This window comes from Amyelois transitella, chromosome 17, assembly GCF_032362555.1.
Source record: "Amyelois transitella isolate CPQ chromosome 17, ilAmyTran1.1, whole genome shotgun sequence".
NCBI classification, from domain to species: Eukaryota; Metazoa; Arthropoda; class Insecta; order Lepidoptera; family Pyralidae; genus Amyelois; species Amyelois transitella.
In genome coordinates, this window is record NC_083520.1 from 887082 (window position 1) to 908520 (window position 21439).

Below are 21439 nucleotides of genomic sequence, written 5' to 3' on the forward strand. Positions count from 1 at the left end.
TGGGCCATTTAAAAGCGAATAGATAATTTTTATAGAGTTCACTTGTGACAAAACAAAACGGCGTCTTTATTTTTTTTTTGTCTCAAGTACAACTTTTTTGTTCAGAACTTACCGTCTCTCAAGGTAAAGTTTGTCCGCCGTCTGTTTGATTGAATATCCCGGACTACACCGAACAATTTATAGTTCCCAAGTTTACAACATAGTTTATAGTTGATATTTTTTACATGGAGAAAGAAATGACAGCATGTTATATTTTGATTGGAGGAGAAAAAGTTGAGCAAGTGAAAGAGTTTGTATATCTGGGATCAAGACTCATCTCTTCGGTCGACTGACCAGAAAAGATGCACTTATTATATTAGCTCATGGCTGACTAGCCATAAGCTAATATAATAAGTGCATCTTTTACTTAAAACCTTAACTTCGTGTAAGATTTTTACCAATAAGTAAGGTTGTAGTACCTTGAACGTACTTATTGGCCCTCTTCCGATATTCTCACCTTGTTAATGTAAATTTCCAATCAATTCCCATGACTTGCGTTACTCGTATCAGAATACCGAGAGGTTGATCATATAAACATTGGAGGTTTTAACGCCAACATTTCAACCCAAGCCAATTAAGAACAATAGTTTGTTCAAAAATCGATTTGAGAATTATGATTTGTACTGATAATCTTCACTTTTTAATCTGTAAAGAAAGTAATTGAACGTGGTATTTTGGGATCAAAATTAGAAAAAAAAACACAATTTTTTCCGGACGTGGGACCCAGCTGGATCAATGTTTCAACTAATATAATAAATGCGAAAGTAAGTTTGTTTGTTAACTCTGCACGCATTATCTACTGAACCAATTTGCTTGAAATTAAGCATATACACAATTAAAAGTTTGGAGAAGGACCTAATGTACCTTTTGCCTTATTAAAAATATTGTTCCCGAGGATTTGCGAAAAACCTGTACTCTTTTGTAGGTGGTGTAAAATTCGCACCGAGTAAAACTAGTTAATTAACAAAATAAGTATAGGATTTATGATCAAATACGTAATTAAAAAAAACTCACCTTAAAACTACAAAGGGCCTTTATTAAGCTTATAAATAACAAAATCTTATTTTTGGACAAGTTTTAAACTTGATAAAGTTTTAATTAGCTCACTGGTAATCTGAATTTCAGGCTACCCTCATAACTCATTGTCGGCAATTGAAACCTCTCGACGTTATGGAAAATGAAGCTGGTTTGAAGAAAACCCTACGATATTTAGTAAAATAAACCACATCTGCGAGAGTTTGAAATAAAAACCTCCATTTGAAAACTGCCATCAAAAAGTATACAATCTGAGAAGATAGATTAAACATATGGATGTGAATTTGATTTGTTTGCTACAAATATATTTTTTTTCGGGCCAAATTACACAGATTGAGTTAGCCTCGAAGTAGGTTCGAGACTTGTGTTACGGGATACTAACTCAACGATACTATATTTTATAATAAATACTTGTATAGACAAACATCCAAGACCCAGGCCAATCAGAAAAAGTTCTTTTCTCATCATGCCCTAGCCTAATACCGCTGCGCCACAGAGGCCGTCATAATATAAATATACAAGTATGTGTGTGGACTTGAACTTAATTATAACTAGGGGGTTGGTTACGTTGCAGGGGATGGCGAAGCCGGACATACCTTGACCAAATAAGGGACGACCTGGCGTCAGTTCCTCATCTTAGCAAGTTGAGCTTGCGTGAAGTGAGCAATAGGAATCGTGGTAAGTGGCCGTGGCATAGAGGTGTGATTTAGGTGGTTCTCCTTTATGTATGTATGTTTGTCCGAGATTACCTCGCGTTTTGCTGCACCGATTTTGATGCGGTATTTAGTAAAGTGTTTGTTATACAAAGGAGAAGGTTTTAAAATTTTTACCGACTTAAAAAAGGAGGATGTTGATTGGAGGCGATTCTCTTTTTACAAAAGTATGCGTAGATAAATTTACTCTCCTTTAGATACGTAGGTACATTACGGCTGTAATCGTAGCAAGTGGAAAGATGTAGTCACTGCCTACGCCTCTGGGAAAGAGGCTTGATTTCATGTATGTATGTGAATGTTTTATAGACATAGACACAAAACTTCTGTCTAAAAAGCAAAATTGTACTCACAAAGGTGTCAATTTTTTTTAATAACTGAATTTCATCGCACGAAATTGCGACCGTAAAGCGTTGATTGCGCGCCGAAATTGAGTGCGACCTTATAAAGAGTACACAGGCATCGCACGCGATCACATTATTTGAAAATCGAAATGGCACCCTCTTATATCTCGCAATTTTAACCCTTTGACCGCCGTAGTAAAAGTTTTCCCAACAATACAATGTGAAAATAAGTACCGGTTTTAATTTTTTTTAATCCGTTTTCCAAGCCTATCATTAAATAATATGAGCTATTTTAATGATAGGCTTGGCAAAAATATATTTTTTTAATAATTTTATCTAGTAATAAGGTAAAATTATTTGATGTTATATTGCTTCGTGGATACGACTACTTGCGTGTTCTAAACGTTAGGGTAATTTTATTAAAAAACGTATAATAACAATTGAAAACGTTTCTCATTATGCGTGTATGTTTGGGAGAACTCTTTCACGCAAAACCTGTTGGTTGGATTTTGACGAAATTTTAAACGCGGGTACAATACAATCCAGAAACACATAGGGTACCTACCTTTATCCCGAAATTCTCACAGGAGCGAAGCCCCGAGGCACGGCTAGTAGGTATTATGATAAATCATTAAAAATGCCTGCCTGACTGTGAATTTGAGATATATTTTCGATTTTAATGAGCATCAGATTTTTCCACAAGTCATTAATTTGAAATTGAAGAAAAACGTAATCAAATATTTGTTCTAATATTCAAAAGAAATCGAAAGGACAATTTGCAAACAATTATTCACCCAGCTCAGAAATGTAAAATCGAATGAACCGACATCGTTACAATCAATTAACCTTTTACTTCTGGAAAATTCCGAGACGCAACGATTTTAAGGTTAACAATAAATAAATTGATTACGACTTTAGCAATAAAAATCGGTTATTTGGGCACAAAGTCATTTGATTTCGAGGGGCGCACAAAAAGGGCTTTTGAACAAGAATCTAGGTTCAAAGACCACTTGGGCAATGTATGATGTCCACCACGAATGGACATCGAGAAAAAACTTTTTATATCCAGCTTATATTTCCATTAAATTATGGATTAAAATATGGAAGTAAGAGAAATGTGTTGAGTGAAAGAGGATGTGGTGACCAAAATTGAAAAGTACTCTTTAGATGGTTTGGACATTTCGATAGAATGGATGAGGACAGGCTAACGAAAGGGATTTATATGGCAGAGCTAATTGTAAAAGTGGGACAGGGCCGGCCTCGTCCAACTTTCAAGGACCAAATTTCGAATGTCTTGAAAAAGGGAGATGAATGATGTATGTACCAGTAATCGTCGAATATGCATGAATATAGTAATGAGTGTAGAGGAAGCAGGAGAGGTCTGTAAGGATCGTGGCAAGTGGAATTCCATGTTCTCTGCCTAGTCGTGGTCTAGCAGACTGGACCTGGACGTCCGTAGGAAGTGTCCGTTAATCGGAAGGTTTTATCATTTTTATTTCTCCAATAGTCGGGAATAACGGGACTACGGTGCATTAAGAAAGCATTACCTGAAATTAACGCGAGATCGGATATTAGCGAGATGTTTCGCATAAAGCAGGCGGAGCGGAGAGTGTACTCTAGTAAATTTAATAACTTTCAACTGTGTTGAGTTGAGGGCGGCCATCAATCGTTTTATTAATCGAATGCGCCACCCGGGGAGCCGACCGAATTTATTGTGTTCTGAAAAGGATTTTATGCGGAGCAAGATTGGGAATTCAATTCTTGTATTTAAATTGACATACATACATACATACACATACATAATCGTCACGTCTATATCCCTTGCGGGGTAGACAGAGCCAACAGTCTTGAGAAGACTGAATGGCCACGTTCAGCTATTTGGCTTAATGATAGAATTGAGATTCAAATAGTGACAGGTTACTAGCCCATCGCCTAAAAAAGAATCCCAAGTTTGTAAGCCTATCCCTTAGTCGCCTTTTACGACATCCATGGGAAAGAGATGGAGCGGTCCTATTTTTTGTATTGGAACCACACGGCACGTTTAAATTGACGTTTTAGTATACTGTCGAATACAATTCCGCTATTTACATATATGGAGTGATCCTATTCCAAAGTGACGTGAACCGCACGGCAGTTGAATAAGCTAGCATAATTTCAAATTCACGCTAATTCAGCTCACAATGCATCTAGCAGTAACTCCGGGATTTGCATCCAAACACGAGGCCATCACAATCGGCTTAGCGCTCATTATCAGCCTCTCACAGCTGGGATTATGCTAATTGCATCTCAGTTGTTGGCATTAGTGATCAATATATACGTAGGTACCTACTAATAATGTGGATGCAATGTTTAACAGATAAATCTGTGTTAATATAGACTTTAGTATATGAAGTAAACGCGAATTTGTATGCGATTTAATCAGCGCCATCTAGTGGTAACGCGATGGCACTAATGCAACTCCATACAAACTCGCGTTTACTTGCTCGACGCGTTTGACCAAGTAAAACTCGCACTAACCCCTCAGGTAAGTCTTAAGAGTAACATATGAAGTTTCTTGTATGAGGCTTATATGTCTGGTGTGTGAAAACACCAAGATGTTGACAAGTGGTACAAAAAAATCTGCAAGTTTAACATAGCACTGAAAAAAACCATAATAGGAACAACGACGGGCGTCTTGAAAATTTCGATTCTCTTTTTATAAGGACTTATCAGCAGCCTAATACGAGTATGCAGTGCATGTGTAGAAGGAGTCTATGCGACACCTGATATGTAGTTGGGACTCGTTAGCTGAATAATAATAAATAAATGAGGCTCTTCAGACTATAGGCACTTCGCAACAAATAACATTCTGAAATTTATGCTTGGAGCCCGAAAATCATATTAAAATAAACTCCTTAACGGACAGAAATAGCCTCAAATTCACCCAAATTTCCGGGATTACTTATTCCGTAAATGGCAACACAGCCTCAGACCGGTGACGCGGAGGTGTCCCGGGCGGTGGGGGTGCGACGTCAGCCATTGATCGCACGGTGACGTCACGCTTCGCGCGCCATTGCAGGCCTAGTACTTAAGAGTTCGTATTTATCTGCTGTGGAGTGCGCATATCACGACACCGTAAGATTAACTTGTTAATCTTACCAGGAATCTAGCTACATGTTACAACCGCGAAAATGCCATTACGGTGATGAAAATTTAAGTTTTAATTTACGTCAAAATAGTATGCACAAGGCTCTGCCCGCATTAAACATAAAAACCCGTCGATTTTCAGAAAATTCTCTCATAGTGCATCCCTGCATAACCACGGAACCAACATATTTACTATACACGCGCTCTAAAGCAACAATAACTGCTCTAACCTCACGCCATTACCCGTGGTGCGTTTTAAAAATTATTGAATGGTTTCATTCGCTAATGTGGCTTTACGGGTTTATTCCGTCGCCTGTGCCTCTATTCCATTAGGATCAATTTGTCTATGGATTGATCACTAGTCCGATGAATGTAGCTCTTTGATTTGGCGCGGTTTATTGAATGAACGAATGGCTAATCTCTGACTACACAGCTCTGAAATTGAATGTTTGGATTGCCGCTCTGAAAGTAAAAATATTTTAGATGATTGTACAGTCTAAAACGAAATGTGTGACACATGTTTTGGTTGTGGTGTATTAATCATTTTATTCACCAAACCGTTAATGATAAGTGAAATTAAAAAAGGCTATTTTAAAGATTATTTTCATCGAATAAGTGTTTTGAAAAAAAATATTTCACTGTAATAATACGATTGTCCTCAGCGATTTGAAGAGGTAACAAACAAACTAAATTTCTATCAAACAATATTAGTTTGGGTATGATTTTAATCATATGGTTTTAATATTTTAGGAATCGTCATTTAAATAGTGAAAGGTAATTGAAAATCTTAACTTTCTGAGACACGAAAACATTCGGATTAACTTTCTTGCTAACATAATTACAATCTCCTGCCAATTATTATATCTAATTCCCTCTTAATGAGATCTCGGGGACGAAACCCCATGCCTCGGGGCAGTTAGGTAGGCGTTTTTAACTGAGTTTTAATAGGAAGGAAGTATCTTATAATGTTTATTTAATTTTTAATCTGAGTTTAAAGTATAACTTATAGCATTAATATTACAACATTTAACAGGACGCAGGTCGTGGTATGCCACAATGTGGTGATGCACAAATGTTTTGCTTAATTAATACTTTTATTTGTGTCTATACAAGGTTCCAACGATCTGCCTACAGGCGTACAAATATGTCGAATTTTAAAGTAAAGCTAATGTAAATAAGTCTTACACCAATTGCACCAATTTAAATAAAATAATAGGACCACTCCATCTCTTTTCCATTCATAAAAGCGACTAAGGGATAGGCTTGTAAATTTTAGATTCTATTAGGCGATAGGCTAGCAACCTGCCACTATTTGAATCTCAATTCCATCATCAAGCCTAACAGTTGAACGTAGCCTGACAATCTTTTAATATTGCTTGCTCTTTCTACTCCTCAAGGGATATAGACGTGATTATATAAATGAATGAAATAGGTCTTAACTTATAAATACCATAGACTATCTCGCAACAGAATATCAAATCAACCCAGTTTCCCGACGGCAAACTCTAGGCCAATAAAAATTTCAGACGGACCTGATCCCGGGGCTATTACATAATTGCTGACCTTTCCAGGGCCAATCGGTGGCCGAATGGGGAATTATAACTAAATAGAGCTAGGCAAAGATATAATATTTGTGTGGTCGTATCGAGATGACTTTTCTGATATTATTTTCTGTAAATTAAAAGAAAAAGGTACCGGATTCTTTGCGGGATGTTAGTATAACACTTCATCTCTTTCCCGTGGATGTCATCATAGGCGACAACGGGAATGACCACATTCACTAATTACAGCTCTTAATATGATCCAATATGGGTTAGGTTAGGTCCGATAGGAGTCGTTTCTTGTAAGAATCTGAAATATATATTGTACCTAATCCAGGATCATGTCAAAAAGCGCACAGTGGGCTCCTCTCCGGAGAACCTTCCATCGGTGAACCAAAATCTCATTTTATTGCCAATAACACAGCACGATATATTGAAATTACATACTGTAGGAAGTACAGTCGCAAAGTTAGTTATTTACTACAGAAGACAGAAGGTCAAGAGTACCCGAAACCGCCGAGCTTGCATGAAGAGAGTTATGAATGTAGATGAAGCGAAGTAAGTATGCAGAGATCGTGGCAAGTGGAAAGATGTAGTCTCTGCCTACTCCTCCGGGAAAGAGGCGTGATTTTATGTATGTACGTATGTATGTAAGACAGAAGGAGAAAAGGGGAGATAAATAATCAAATTTAAAGTACTATATTAACGAAATAAAATGAAAAATATTTGACAACAAAAATAATATGTGTCATTTTTTCCTAACTAAACCAAACTATGGTAACCGTTGCTATGGCGTACATAAAGAATGTTGCCCACACATACTTACACAAAGTCACGCCTATATCCCTAGCGGGGTAGACAGGGCCAACAGTTTCGGAAGAATGAAAGGCCTTCAGTTGTATGGCTTCATGATGGAATTGAGATTTTGAAATTAAAACAAAAACCAATTATACTTCGAAAAACAAATAATTAAGGAGAAAACGGTTACCATCGAGACGGGACAAAACAAAGTTATGGGGCTCACCGAGACACAAAATAGAGGAGTGAAATTTTTATGCAGTTTAAAAATGCATTCGAAATGCTATGTAAAGCACGGTGCAATTCTGAATGGGTTTGGGTTGTGGTTTGCACAGAGATGCATTTAGAGCTAAACGCGAATATAAGGGACGCATTCAAAATAGTGGCTTTTAGCGAAGGCTAAAAGCCTATCATCGTATATCGTGCCGTATGGTTCCCGGCACATTACCATAGGACCACATTTTCCCATGGATGTCGTGAAAGGCGACTAAGGGATAAGCTAATAAACTTGGAATTCTTTTAAGCGACTCAAGACTCAAAGGCGTTGCTGTGCTGTATGGCGTAATGATGGAATTGAGATTTTAATAGTGACAGGTTGCTAGCCCATCGCTTACAAGGGGAACACCAAGTTTATAAGCCTATCCCTTTAAGTCGCTTATTAAGACATTCATGGGAAAAATATATGTTGTGGTTCTTTTCTAAAGTCCCGAAAACCACACGGCAAACAATTTCATACTAACATCACATGAAGGCTACACGCTAGTACATTATAAGCCAATAACAAGACGACAAAATCTTCTATTTCTCATACCGAGTTACATAACCCTCTTGAACGCGGCGGGGTGGGGGGCACAACGCGCCCCTACAACACGGGGGTATCGAGCGGCGTCCGTCCCTCTCCAACGCCCGCCGTCTCCCTCCCACACCGCTACACATCACTGTCACGGAAACGTTCCGCGCGCGCCATTCATTGCCTTTCCACTTTGTGGTTCGAAATAAAAAATGTAGGGTGAAGCGGCGATGTATAGCACAATGGAAGTTAGATCGCAATGCAATCTGGCTATTGTGACGTCTGCGTAATGTCAGGCTTAGTGGTAATACCTAATGTTAATGGTTCAAGATAAATTCCTTAAAAAAAAATAATTGAATTATCCATCCGTATTTTGATGAATAATTTTATTTGTCAGGCTTAGCGGTAATATCTAATGTTAATGGTTCAAGATAAATACTATTCCTTTTAAAAAAATACTTAATGAAATATTCATCCGTATTTTGATGAATAATTTTATTAAGTTTTGAATATACAAGTTATGTAGGTATGATAAATTGACATCTTAGCTCAGGCATCATTAAGACCTCTGTGGTGCAGCTGTAGTATGCTTGTCTGTGACACAGTAAGTCCTGGGTTCAAATCTCAGCCAAGGCATTATGAGAAACCAATTTTTTCTCATTGACCTGTGTCTTGAATGTTTTACTACATAAGTATTTATTAAGAACTAGTATTTTTAAGTTAGTTTTTTGCAACACAAGTCTCAAACTTACTTGGAGGTTAACTCAATCTGTGTAATTTGTCTAATATATATCCATATCCAAGCCATGAAGAGAAAAGAATTTCCAATTGCGCAGGCGAATTGGAAAAACTGAGCCACAGAAGCAACACTAAAAGCAATCAAATAGTTATGAAGGTTATAGGTACTGCTTGACCTTATTGACCAAGTATTTACCACACTTAAATTTTAATTTACATGCTATCTTTAGACATGAGTTTTTTAATAAAAAAAGCATTATTTCATAAAATAAGTATGTATATGCCATTATGCAATAAAGTCAAATGTTAATATGACATGACAATTTTTTTTTACTATAGTAGAAAAAGAATTAATGGAAAAAGAGGAAGACGTAAGCTATAAGATTTTAGAAGAAGATAAATAGGTACATGACTATTAAAAATTTGATCATATACATTCTATCACATAATTCTGGTATTAGTACTTGAAAGTAACTTATTTTTGATAGATTCGGAACTTTTATAAAACCTATACTGACAAGATTTAAACCTACACCTAATGGCTGAACTGGGCATGAGACATTTCTGCCTGCAGTTGAATGAAACTAAAACAGTGAACAGAAAATAATGGTTCCTACGTATCACCGGAACACCAGTTTCAGCGCTTATGCCGATCGATGTAATTGACACCATTAACTTCTTAAGTGAAGCATTAAACAATGCTTCCACCCGCCTACGCACTCGGTATTATTTATCGCCTGCATACCTACGTTATCTATAATTTAAAGGAAATCACATCATTTAAAATTGCAAACCTTTTGGCAATTTGATTGACTGACATGACATGTAGCTATAGGTATTTCTCCTCAGCTATGTATTGAACAATTTGCACTTACCTGATATGGCTTCGAATGTAGTTTTTTTTTAGATGGCTACGGATGTTGTTTATGCACTATCACTTATACAAAAATGTCTATAGTTATTTATTCAAATATTATATATTTAATTTATTATTAAAAACCTGAACCAGAACCACTTAATTCAATACGATTCCACTCGATCCGTCAGCTCAGCTAAAGTTCCGTCAGTAATATGACATTGATTGATTGAGCAATGTCATAACATTGTCATTGACGTTTACGTTTTGTTTATGAAGAAATAAATTATTTGGTACATTTTTCAAAGAAGCATTCCTCATTCCCCTAGTCGCATTTAACGACATCCATAGGAAAGTGATGGAGTCGTCCTATTCTAAAGTGCCGGGAGCCTCACAGCAAATTACTTAATTAAACATGCAATATAAATAAATTGCCGTTGCAGCCAGAATTTCTAAGTCCATATTCAAAGCACCATCGCAAAATGAGCTGAGCAGTACGCAAATGTGTGAACAACTACATGCTACGAACGCAAACGCTCAATTTTAATGTGCTTATTATCGCCGTGTTTATTTTGCATTCACACGTTTTTTTCTTCAACTCGACTTTAAGAAATACATTAGTGTGGCAGTCCCTTTAACACAGTTGACGGATACTCGTCTCTATACGAAAGGGTCAGGTCTAGTGATGATAGAAAAACATTTTTTCTAATCGGCCTAAATCTTGGCCAAATGACTTTTATTATTAACAAGTGCAACGTTATTAGAAACTAAAATTTTAGACTTGAGTTTGAAGCAATGACGTTGTATCTCCTATCAAGAACTAACAATACATGCATATGTTAAGTGGAGCATCTTCAATTCATCTCTTTTTCTCTGCAATTTATTTGATAAAAATATTTTAATCTTGGTCTTCATGTAATACCATATTCAAGTAAATATATAGATTTCACTTTGTAAATTGTCTTCCTTTACAGGTTACGAATGCAAATGTATATGCTGTTTAATTGTCCAATTAGTTTATAACTATAGATATAACTTTTATTATTTTAGCACTTAAGAGACTGTCTGGTGGTCTCAAGTGTATACTATGCAAACTGACTAGTGAGTCTCAACTTTGGCACTACTCGACTTCAGACTATTACTATTAGACAACAAGACGGAAACAGAAACCGTTCGTGTAAAGTCATAGACAACAAGACTCACAGTTTCCAACGAGTTAGTTATTCAGAGGGTTGTGATCTAAAGTTTCATTATCAAGCGAAAGTAAATATTGAAACTAAATAAAATAGAGAAAAACAAAACAATATGTAAAACTAAATTAAAACATTGTTACGGCGGTGTTCAATTCCCAGCAACGATAATTTTTTGGTGGTTTTCGATGATATTTTTTTGTTTTTACTATTTATAATCATTTTTGTGTAGTCCGCCGATTCTTATTTTTACTTATGATTTTTTCTGTGTCTGCTGAATACAGTTTGGTCACCGGGGTACCGCTGGTTAAATACGGGTTACAAAAAAAACTAGGATATGAAGTATACATAATGTGAACTGTATTAATGTGGTTAGTAGTCAATTGGCTTATTTTAGATTATTATGCCTATTCTTGTTATGAATCCCCTTTATTATCATGCAGAGTCACACTTAATACACAAAAAGTTTATAAGTTTGTAGTTGGTTACACTTAACAGCATAGACAATCCGAATTGATTTGACACGACATACGGTACGGACGCCATTTTGTTTGATTCATTTCTTACTTTTTTGCCAGCGCGTTTGCTGAGTTTACCTTTTAGCGTGGGTTTAATTTAGTGACATTCGTGGTGATTTTAAGTAATTGTAATATATTTTGTTGCTGTTTGTGGTTTCCTGTACATTCTTCAAGATAGCGGAAGGTAAGTATTACTACGTAAGTAGAAAATTCCCGTGTCTCTTACGGTACTGCGAACTAATTTCGCCATGAACGCTGCTGACTCATTTCGTGAAATTGTGTATGCGTTTCAGAAACTAAAATGCCGGGCGCCGGTACTTTCAAAATCTTCGTCGGGAATCTTTCCGATAAAACGACGGACGCCGATCTTAGACCGCTGTTCGAAAAATACGGTACAGTCGTAGAATGCGATATTGTGAGAAATTACGGTTTCGTCCACATGGAAAATGAACAAGTCGGTCGCGAAGCAATTCAGAACTTAAACGGAGAGATGGTTCATGGTCAAGCTATTAAAATAGAAGCTGCGAAGAGTAGAAAGGCGCCGTCGACGCCGACCACAAAAATATTCGTCGGTAACCTCACAGACAAGACGCGCGCGCCCGAAGTCCGCGAGCTATTTCAGAAGTATGGCACGGTCGTCGAATGCGATATTGTTCGTAACTATGGATTCGTGCATCTGGACGCGACGGGTGACGTGAACGAAGCTATCAAAGAGCTGAACGGTATGGTGGTGGACGGGCAGCCCATGAAGGTGCAGATCTCTACGAGCCGTGTCCGGCAGCGGCCGGGCATGGGCGACCCCGAGCAGTGCTACCGCTGCGGTCGCGGTGGACACTGGTCCAAGGAGTGCCCCAAGGCGATGGGCCCCGACCGAAACGGTTTCCGCGATCGGGCGTTCGGCCGCGACCCCTACCCCCCGCCGCCGCCGCCGCCGTTTCTCCGCGATCGCATGATGGGAGGATTTGGGGTACGGCGTCTCAATCTTTACTATTTCGTTCCGCCGGTTTCTCATTGACCGCTGCATCATGTAGGCCGAGCGCGAGGGTGTTTCTCCGCACGCGGTACCTATATTCAGTCCAGGTCCGTTACCACACAGCGGGCTCTGTGATGCTACATTCCTTTGCTTTGTTACTTTACTTTTATTGACTTCATTATTACACTATTAAATTTGGATTGAAATGTGATTAATATTATGCTTTCCAAATGGGTTTCAATATTAATGTGTTTAATTTATAACAGGATCCTTATGATGGATACTACGACCGTGCCCGTTTCGACTCTCCCCGTGAGATGTTTGAGCGCCGTTACCCAGTGGGTGGATCCCGGGGGCTAGACATGGGCGCGTCCCGAGGCGCTCGCGGGGACTTCGCGTCGCCGCCGCTGCGCCGCGAGCCGATGCCGCCGATGCCGAGCCTGCCTCCCATGCGCAGCAGTATGGGCGCCATGAGGTCGTCGTATGATGCTATGTTCAGCCGCCGGAGCCCCCCGCGCGGACCTCAGATGTCCCGCGGGTGAGATTTCTTATATTTGTGTGGCAATTTTACTTTCTATCAGCTTGTATCCAAGACAGCAATTGTTTTCCGCACAAAGCCATATGTAGATTCCAGTATTTTATGTAAACAAATAATTTTAAATAGTATCAGTATTATTAGGAAGTATGCAGAGATTGTGGCAAGTGGAAAGAGGTAGTCTCTGCCTACCCCTTTGGGAAAGAGTCGTGATTTTATGTATGTATGTATCAGTATTATTTCATATATTGTTAAAATTTTAACATTTTCTTTGTAATACGCAATCTCAAAAGCCCAAAATACCAAATTGCCTCATAAGTAACTATTGACCATTGTAGGCAATCAGCTGTTTAGATCATATAATCCATTCAATTTAAAAAAATAATAAGAATAATTTTAAATAATATGTTTGCTGACAATATTTCTTTTCTATTACAGCATGTACGAAGACTTCAGCCGTGATACATTTGATGACAGAAGGTAAATATCTACATTACATCATATTATCTTATTACTATAGGGAAGAGAAGGCTTGTTAAAGAATAAATGTGTGAATATTGCGTCAACAATATGTTGATAGTCTTGGTAGAATAGTTTTTGTCATCTGCCTAGCCTGTACATTAACAATTGAACTCTAAAATGTAAAAATTATTATACTTACATAACACATTGATAACATATTTTTTTTTCGAAGAGAAACATATTTTTCATTTATCTGTATGTTTGTTTGTATTCGCATCGCACGAAAACTATTGCTCCGATTTTAAGGCGGTTTTCTCAGATGTGTTTGGTTTGGTCGAACATAAAAACTGGTTTACAAAAATGTCGCCCCCACTTCACTTAGGCCAATAAAGGGGGATGACCTTGTTCTTCATTGAAGTTGTGATTAGTATACAGATTTCGTTTTCCGGCAGACGGATGTATAATTTTATAGAAAGAAAGAAATAAAAAAAATTATTTTATTTGATATCACAAACTGTTACAATCTATTTGTTTATCTTTCTAGGCCTGGGATGCGCGGACCGTCGCCGTCTCGAAGATACGCTCCGTACTAAGAACGATTGAAGAAAAGATTATCTTTTCCGATTCGTAATTAAATATAGTACCTATTTCTTGACTGTCCGAAAATCAATTTATATGACTATTTTGTTAAAGTGGAGTGGAATGACTGAAAAACAGATTCTAGTTTTTAGTGTGATTCGAATGAATGATGGATTTTATCGTGAAGGAATGTAAATAAGTGAATAAATCTCATTTTAAGTACACATTGTTTTTTCTTTTTCATCAAGAAACTCTGTATCTGTCAATATCGTTCGTTAGTTCATTCCATCTTTCATATATTGTATGCTTTAAAATGTTAAGTTATTGTAAGTTAGCTCTTGTGGGGTGGCTTATATTATACATCACAATACCCCGGTAGCAGTGGTCCACCTGTATGGCAATATGATGAAATTGAGATTCAACTAAACCGGAGAAAAAGCGAAATAGTAACAGGTAGCTAGGCCATCGCCTAAAAGAATCCCAGGTTTGTTAGCCCTTCCCTTGCGTTTATTAGCCTTTTACGAAATCCATAAGAGAAATATTGGAGTGGTCCTATTCTAAAGTCCTGGTAACCACACGGTTTTGCCCGGAAAGTCAACCAAAACAAATAGACTAACTGTGTCCAGATTTACCAATGGCAACCCTAAACAGTTCTTTTCCGTCCCGTGACGAGAATTGCATCACACCTGCTTCTGCCACAAACGATAAAACAAAGTGGTTACCTAATTACATAACATTTTGACACGTAGCTCTCACATCACTTGTTATAATTAGTATGTCAGCCCGCTAGATGTCGCTGATCTTAACTCTATGAAGGTAGATAAATATAAATCTGTTTTTACCCGACTACGGCGAAGCAAAAACGAATTTGAATCTCAATTCCACACCGAGACTAGTCTTTCCGGAGACTAAGGGATAAGGACGTGATTGTATGTCCGGGCAAAATTTACGGAGCCTGACCTTCAGCTCTTTATATTGTGGATCACGAATCACGGCAAATTTACAATTCAGGGCGTCCGACTATTCCATCTCTTGTTGAAAATACTTAATAAAGAGTACTTTAACAAAAATAAACTTGACGTGCCAATAGGCCTCGTATCTGCCAAAACCATACTAAGCACGGGAAAATAAAAATTCAAATGTACGTCCATTAATATTTTATTTATATCTTATCTATCAACATGTATTACCTATGCAATGTTTCTACAGCTATATTTACAGTACACTGTACAGGGCGCGACGCAGGCGCACTAAATGCCACGCGGCCGCTCGGTCTCACATAATAAGCTGTTAACGGGGCCATTCTTACGGGAATTACGAAACTTTAAAACAGATGCAATATAGTAAAATTCTCTAGATAATTGTTACACACCACAGAGCTTTATTTCCTGTGCGAGCTGAAAATGGCTGCCGGAGTAAGCATTCAAATAATTTAACAGCCTTAGTGAGTATAAGAAGTAATGTAAACGCTATGTTAAGATGGTTTGACTAAACAAATATACAAGGAATGTCTATGGAAAGTTCGGGGTGGGAAGGTTTAGTCTCTGCTTATCCCTTGAAAAAAAAGGCGCGATTTTATGTATGTATGTAAACAAGTGATTGATTTTTAGGCGCGCTAATTTCCAATGACGTCAGACCGAGGGCAACGCAAGAAACCATGTGAATTAATACTAATCGTGGCGAAGGCTTCCTATGACACGCTAAACACTTCTCATACATTAACCCTACAGCGCATACAGTTCCACATCTGGTACAGATAAAATAAATAAGTCCACTGTTCGTTTAAAGATACGTAGCAACATTTATCGACCGACGGAATAATCTTTAAACACTTAGCAACGATTTAGTAATTGCAAATGTCACTAGATGGCGTTAGCTATCGAATAATGTTGTGATTCTTACAGAGTTTGAATGATCGATGCGAGTTCGTGTTTTACGTAAATTGAAAAATCTAAATAAAATAGTTTTTGTAAGATTTTGAAGCGGATAAAAATATATTTACATTAGAAACAGTGTATAATAAACGAAGGTAAGTAATATTTTTTTTAAATATTACTATTTTATGTAAAAATACCAACTTATTTAAATGTTCCAGATATGGTACACCATGCATTAATTCACTTCTAATATGTTGTTTCGGTTTGATTTCATTACAGATTATGGCGAAGAAGGTATTATCTGACGAGTATATTGAGCAGTATTTAAATATACCCTCAGGGAGTGAAGACGGTCTAGACTTTTCAAGTGCGGAAAGTGATGATGACATGGCGAGAATCAGGGAAAACTTGAACCAAATGAGTGCAGATAGTGACTCTGAAAATGATATTGAGCCTACCAGGTATGCACCATCATCTTCTACTAACTGTAGTACTACCCTCGCCGAAAACAACTCCTCCGCCGAAATAAATCCTCGACCCAACATTTCAGAGCCAAGTACGTCATCACGCCAAAGTAGAAGTTCTATCACTATGCCAGTTACCAGAAATCGGATTTCGGAAAGAAAGAAAAGAAATTTAATATGGAAAAAGAAATCTTTACAGGCTGGTATCCAGTCACTTGGAACGGTAAACAAAGGTCGACTGGGCAAAGATTTGAAAATCCCATCCCTGAAAGACTTGAAGAGTACTAAAACAGAACGAGGCCATTCAGAAGAATGGGTAGCTGATGTAGATGGCACGGAAGTTGGCACAGTGATGTGGTATGATAATAAGCCTGTAGTTTTGTCTTCATCTTTTGTAGGGCAACAGCCCATTGAAAAGGTTAGCCGGTATTGCAAGAAACAAAAAAAATACATTGAAGTGGATTGTCCTAAAATAGTAAAAATCTACAATCAGCATATGGGGGAAGTGGATTTGTTAGACTCCTTTCTTGGAAAATACAAAATAAGAATGCGTACTAGAAAATGGTATCTGCGTTTGTTTTACCATTTTCTAGACATTGCCACAATAAATAGCTGGCTTCTAAACAAGAGGGTGGGAGAACAGAAGAATGAGCCAAGTGCGATTAAATTAAAAGATTTTAAACTGGAAATCGCTAAAAGTCTTTGTATGAGTGGACCATCATTACAAAAAAAAAAGAGGAAGACCGTCTTCTGCCACTGACGACGCGTTGGAGAAGAAGAAAAAAAGAAATGCAGCAATCCTTCCCCCTCGAGATGTCAGACTGGATAAATTTGATCATCTGCCTATATGGAACCAGAAAAGACAACGCTGTAGATATCCACAATGTAAAGGGAAAACTTATATTTTTTGCGAAAAGTGTCGTGTTGAGTTGTGTTTGAACAAAGACAACAATTGTTTTTATAAATTTCATCAATAAGTAGAGTAACTGTAACTATAAAACTAAATATATGATTGTGTTCATTGTTCCTGATTATGAGCCAAATATTAGTGTTAATGCATACTGTACCACATATGGAACAGATTTAAAAAAATAAATATCTTCTTAAATAATATTTTTTTATTATTATTATTATCATTTATTATGTCTAGACGCTATATAGAACCACATATATTTTAATGACAACATTTAAAAAAATCATGCATTGTAGGGTTAATACTCGCACTACCATAAGTCTTTTCATCGAAATTTAAGTACGAACTACAATGGCGCTTCGTTAGAAAGTGAACATAACTATTGCTATTTGTGAGTAATGTTCAATTTTGAATGTTTTGTTTGTACATTATGTATCTTATTGTCGAAATATCACAATACAACTCGCTACAAGTAACAGTAACAAGTACTACACACGTTGCGTCGTTAACGCTTAAGTTTGAATTCGAATTTGCGATGTGACAAGAATGAGTGACAATAATTGAATATGCAAAGTAAATCACGTGGAACTTTGTCATTATCCTTGCATTTGTCCTGGTTTCTTCCTTCCTGGAAAGGAGCCCAGGGTTCGCCAAGGAATAGTTACCCAAGATTGGGCGAGTCAGGTAGAATTTGAAAGATTTGACATGAAAATTTAGTTAAGAGGAATACCAGTACCATCATTTAATTATGTGAAGCAACATTTATTACTATTATTAATTCGTCGCATCTCAAATTGGAATTCAAACCATTTTAGAAACAAAACCAGAGTATTATCTGAGCTGCCTCGTCGCGATTCACCTATTCTTATCAAAACGGAAGACAACAAATTTTCAATATACAAAAACCCTTCGTATATATTCTATGAAACAAAATACAAATAACTATAACTCATTACAGTTACCGAGATTCCGGAAGGACCGTCGATTTCATAAGTCCGTACCGATAACTTGACGAAATCGTTTCACTGGTATCCGAATTAACTTAACAATACTGAGATTTAAATAAACGGTGGTCGGTCAGAATCAGGATTCGCATCGTCGGGGTCGCTGTGGGGCTTGTGATTCACGTAAAAATAAATAGAAACATATCGAGGAACACGAATCAGTCACGTAACGTCACATATTTACAGGAACAGAACACATGTACACCGTCACACCAGCTTGATGGTGGTCTCCGTGACGTATTTGGAGAGAGTCTTCTTGACCCGCAGCGCCGTGAGCCGCACGGGCGGGTTGGCGTGCCAGCACTCCGCCATCACCGCCGCCAGCGCCGCCAGCGGCTCGGCGCGCAGCCAGCGCGCGGGGAGGGGGGGGCGGGCGCCGCGCCGCACCACCGCCGCGTGCATGTCCTCGAAGGACGGGTCGGGCGGCACGTGCTCGTGGTAGGGCAGCGCGTACGCCTCCACGTACTGCCCCTTGTCGCCCGTCGCGCAGCGCCGGCCCAGCTCCCACAGGACCAGCCCGAGGGAGTACATGTCGGCCATTTTGAACGCTTCGAAGTTGGTCACGTCCAGTTTCTCGTCGAGCACTTCGGGCGCCATGTAGCGGCGCGTGCCCACCCGCGTGTTGGGCGCGATGTCCACCTCGTTCCGCTCCGCGATGAAGCGCACCGCCAGGCCGAAGTCCGCGAGCGCGCACTGCCCGTTCCGTTTCACTAAAATGTTCTTGCTCTTAATGTCGCGGTGCGCTATCGCCGGTTTGCCGTTCGTGCCGAAGATGTCCATGTGCAGGTGCGCGAGCCCGCTGACTATAGAGTACGCCATGGTCATCATACTGTGCGTATCCAACACGACAGTTTGAAGATAATCGTGTAGGGATCCGTTCTCGTGATAGTCCGTGATGAGCAGCATCTGAGTCCACGATCCCGTGCCCTTGATGTCTGCGGCGATGAATCCGAGGATATTCTCGTGTCGCATGAGTACAGTCTGGTATATTTCAGTTTCGCGGAACCAGGAAGCCTCTTCCGTCGTGAAGAAGACCTTGACGGCGACCTTTTCGCCGCGCCACTTCGCCAGCCAGACCTCGCCGTAGCGTCCCTTGCCGATTGACTCGACCATTTGTATTTGTTTAGCCACCGTTCTCTGGACGAGCAGAGGCAGGCCGGATCCGGAGCCCGAGGATATTTCAGAGGTGTGCGAGATGGTCGGCGGGGTCGGGGGTCGCTTGCAGCCGCGTCGCCGTCGCCGGAAGAGGAGCACGAAGGCGGCGACGAACGCTACGAGGGCGATGCAGAGAGCGGCCGCGAGCAAGATGGTGGGGCTGCCGGGGAGCTGCGGGCGCGGCGCGGGCGCCTCGGTGACGTCGGGCGGCGGCTCGGGCAGCTGCGGCTGCAGCGGACGGTTGCAGAAGTCTCCGTCGTTACAGCACGCGATGGCTTTCGGGTGCTGGTGCGGCACTTGTGAACTCTTGCACTGGAAAGACAGAACAGACGTGTCATTGTATTGCAAAAGATAAATCGCATCACGTGGACACGAAATATCAGAGGATTAGCTACTTGCAGACAAATAAGGACAAGTGATAAACAGTAGCCGAATGTAATTTATTGCTCGTTTCTGTTATCAATTAGGGCTAAGGTGTGGCGAACTATATCGACACCAAAGAAATTGATGTCGAAACGAATTCTATTACGAGTAATAGAGTTTTCTTCGAATTGCAAAAGCTTTTCGGATTAATTTTGAGGTTTCAAAAGAGTAACTCCGTCTTATTTTCCAAGGGACTTCAGACACCTCATTTAGAGCTACCCATTGCTCTAGTTTTCAGTAGTGGCGTTGAGATAATCAAATATCATTCAGGCGGTTGTAGGTATAGTCTAAATCCAGACACCCTCCAGATTAAATCCAGACCCTCCCTCATCCTTCTATCGTCAATACATCCTCCCACAAACGGCAGCTCCACCATTGATCACGATCCATGATATAAAGTAAATAGCGATGAACTAATAAGCGACTCACTTGCATAAACCCAGCTTCTTCAGGCGGCAGACAGCCGGTGGTCCTGTCTCTGACGACGGCGCCGTAGTCGTCCAGCACCTCCTCCACGGCCACGAAGCAGTACCCCCCGGGCTGGGTGGTGCACGTGCCGTTGGAGGAGCCGTCGGGGCACGCCCTCGGGCCCGAGCACTCGCACTGCAGCACGGCCACACCTGGAAAAAGAGACAAATTTTCTTATTTATTTATTTATGTACACAAAATTATATACAGAAGCATTTATTACAGTAATTCTAGTACAAAGGTGCTACTTATTTCATAAGAAATCTCTTCCAGTAGACCCATGAGAGGAGAGATTAATTTTGGAGCGGTATGGCGTGTGCATAAATAACGTTTAACATATTTAACTAAACATACATGCTAATACTTAATTTTGATACTTCTGCTTTAATTTTTTTATACTTTTGGTTGTGCGTGGACTGATGAGGCCAGTCAGTTAAAATTAAATACAAGTCCTTAAATAAGAACCAGAAAGTCAAGATAGAAGGGAAATGTTAAGAAGCCTTGTACAGTTACTACTGCTATGACAACTTGGTTATCCGCGCATGATATTGGCAAGGTGATAAACATGATAAATATCAAGGTGATAACAACGTAATAATTTATCGGATCACATTTGTTGTCTCAAAAGTATATGTACGCGATAAAAACTTGAATAGGAATTGAAATTACGATTACAGCTGTTAAATAAAACAAAATACATAAAAAAGAAACATACACAGTCATATCAATTGTCACGATATCCAATGATTTGACGTAAATAAACATTTAGACTATTCCGCAGGAAAAAATGTTTATAACTTTCATGATAAAACTGTTGACTTGAAAAATAATTAATTTCTTATCTCTCACGCTGCTACTGTCTATGATGAAAATAAATTGAAATATGTAAAACAACAGTTAA

At 39.0% G+C, this 21439-nt stretch overlaps 3 protein-coding genes across 6 annotated transcripts in view; 1 reads left to right on the forward strand and 2 right to left on the reverse strand.

Annotated features, from left to right (window-relative positions):
• LOC106134651 (stress-activated protein kinase JNK) overlaps positions 1 to 10178 on the reverse strand; it is a 109005-nt gene extending 98827 nt beyond the window's left edge. Inside the window, exons 1-2 of one of the 2 annotated variants that reach the window (XM_060948827.1) lie at positions 9997 to 10178; positions 9136 to 9252 (exon numbers count right to left, since the gene is read on the reverse strand). The gene's annotated coding sequence lies outside the window, so the exon portion shown is untranslated. The remainder of the gene's footprint in view (positions 1 to 9135; positions 9253 to 9996) is intronic. The other variant, XM_060948826.1, reaches the window with a different exon arrangement.
• A 1506-nt stretch (positions 10179 to 11684) lies between these two features.
• On the forward strand, positions 11685 to 14458 carry LOC106134674 (RNA-binding protein lark). 2 transcript variants are annotated; one of them, XM_060948828.1, is made up of 5 exons: positions 11685 to 11869; positions 11979 to 12652; positions 12925 to 13133; positions 13632 to 13673; positions 14200 to 14458. In XM_060948828.1, exons 2-5 carry the CDS (start codon positions 11987 to 11989, stop codon positions 14246 to 14248), a joined length of 966 nt encoding a protein of 321 aa, XP_060804811.1. In that variant the 5' UTR covers positions 11685 to 11869; positions 11979 to 11986; the 3' UTR covers positions 14249 to 14458. The 2 variants fall into 2 exon arrangements, with proteins under 2 accessions (XP_060804811.1, XP_013190238.1); XM_013334784.1 differs by having other exon boundaries at positions 11686 to 11869; positions 12925 to 13196.
• A 916-nt stretch (positions 14459 to 15374) lies between these two features.
• Positions 15375 to 21439, reverse strand: part of LOC106134735 (bone morphogenetic protein receptor type-1B) — a 75365-nt gene continuing 69300 nt past the window's right edge. For both annotated transcript variants that reach the window (XM_060948822.1, XM_060948821.1), the window contains exons 2-3: positions 20500 to 20690; positions 15375 to 19959 (exon numbers count right to left, since the gene is read on the reverse strand). In XM_060948822.1, the coding sequence (XP_060804805.1) occupies positions 18700 to 19959; positions 20500 to 20690 (1451 nt within the window). In that variant the 3' untranslated portion in view covers positions 15375 to 18699. The remainder of the gene's footprint in view (positions 19960 to 20499; positions 20691 to 21439) is intronic.

Excerpts from the sequence above, each read along its gene's own strand:
- LOC106134674 (XM_013334784.1), top strand. The coding sequence starts at position 11,987 with ATGCCGGGCGCCGGTACTTTCAAAATCTTCGTCGGGAATCTTTCCGAT. Across the intron at positions 13,197-13,631 it reads GGACCTCAGATGTCCCGCGG|CATGTACGAAGACTTCAGCC; the intron begins GTGAGATTTCTT and ends TTTCTATTACAG. Across the intron at positions 13,674-14,199 it reads GATACATTTGATGACAGAAG|GCCTGGGATGCGCGGACCGT; the intron begins GTAAATATCTAC and ends TTATCTTTCTAG.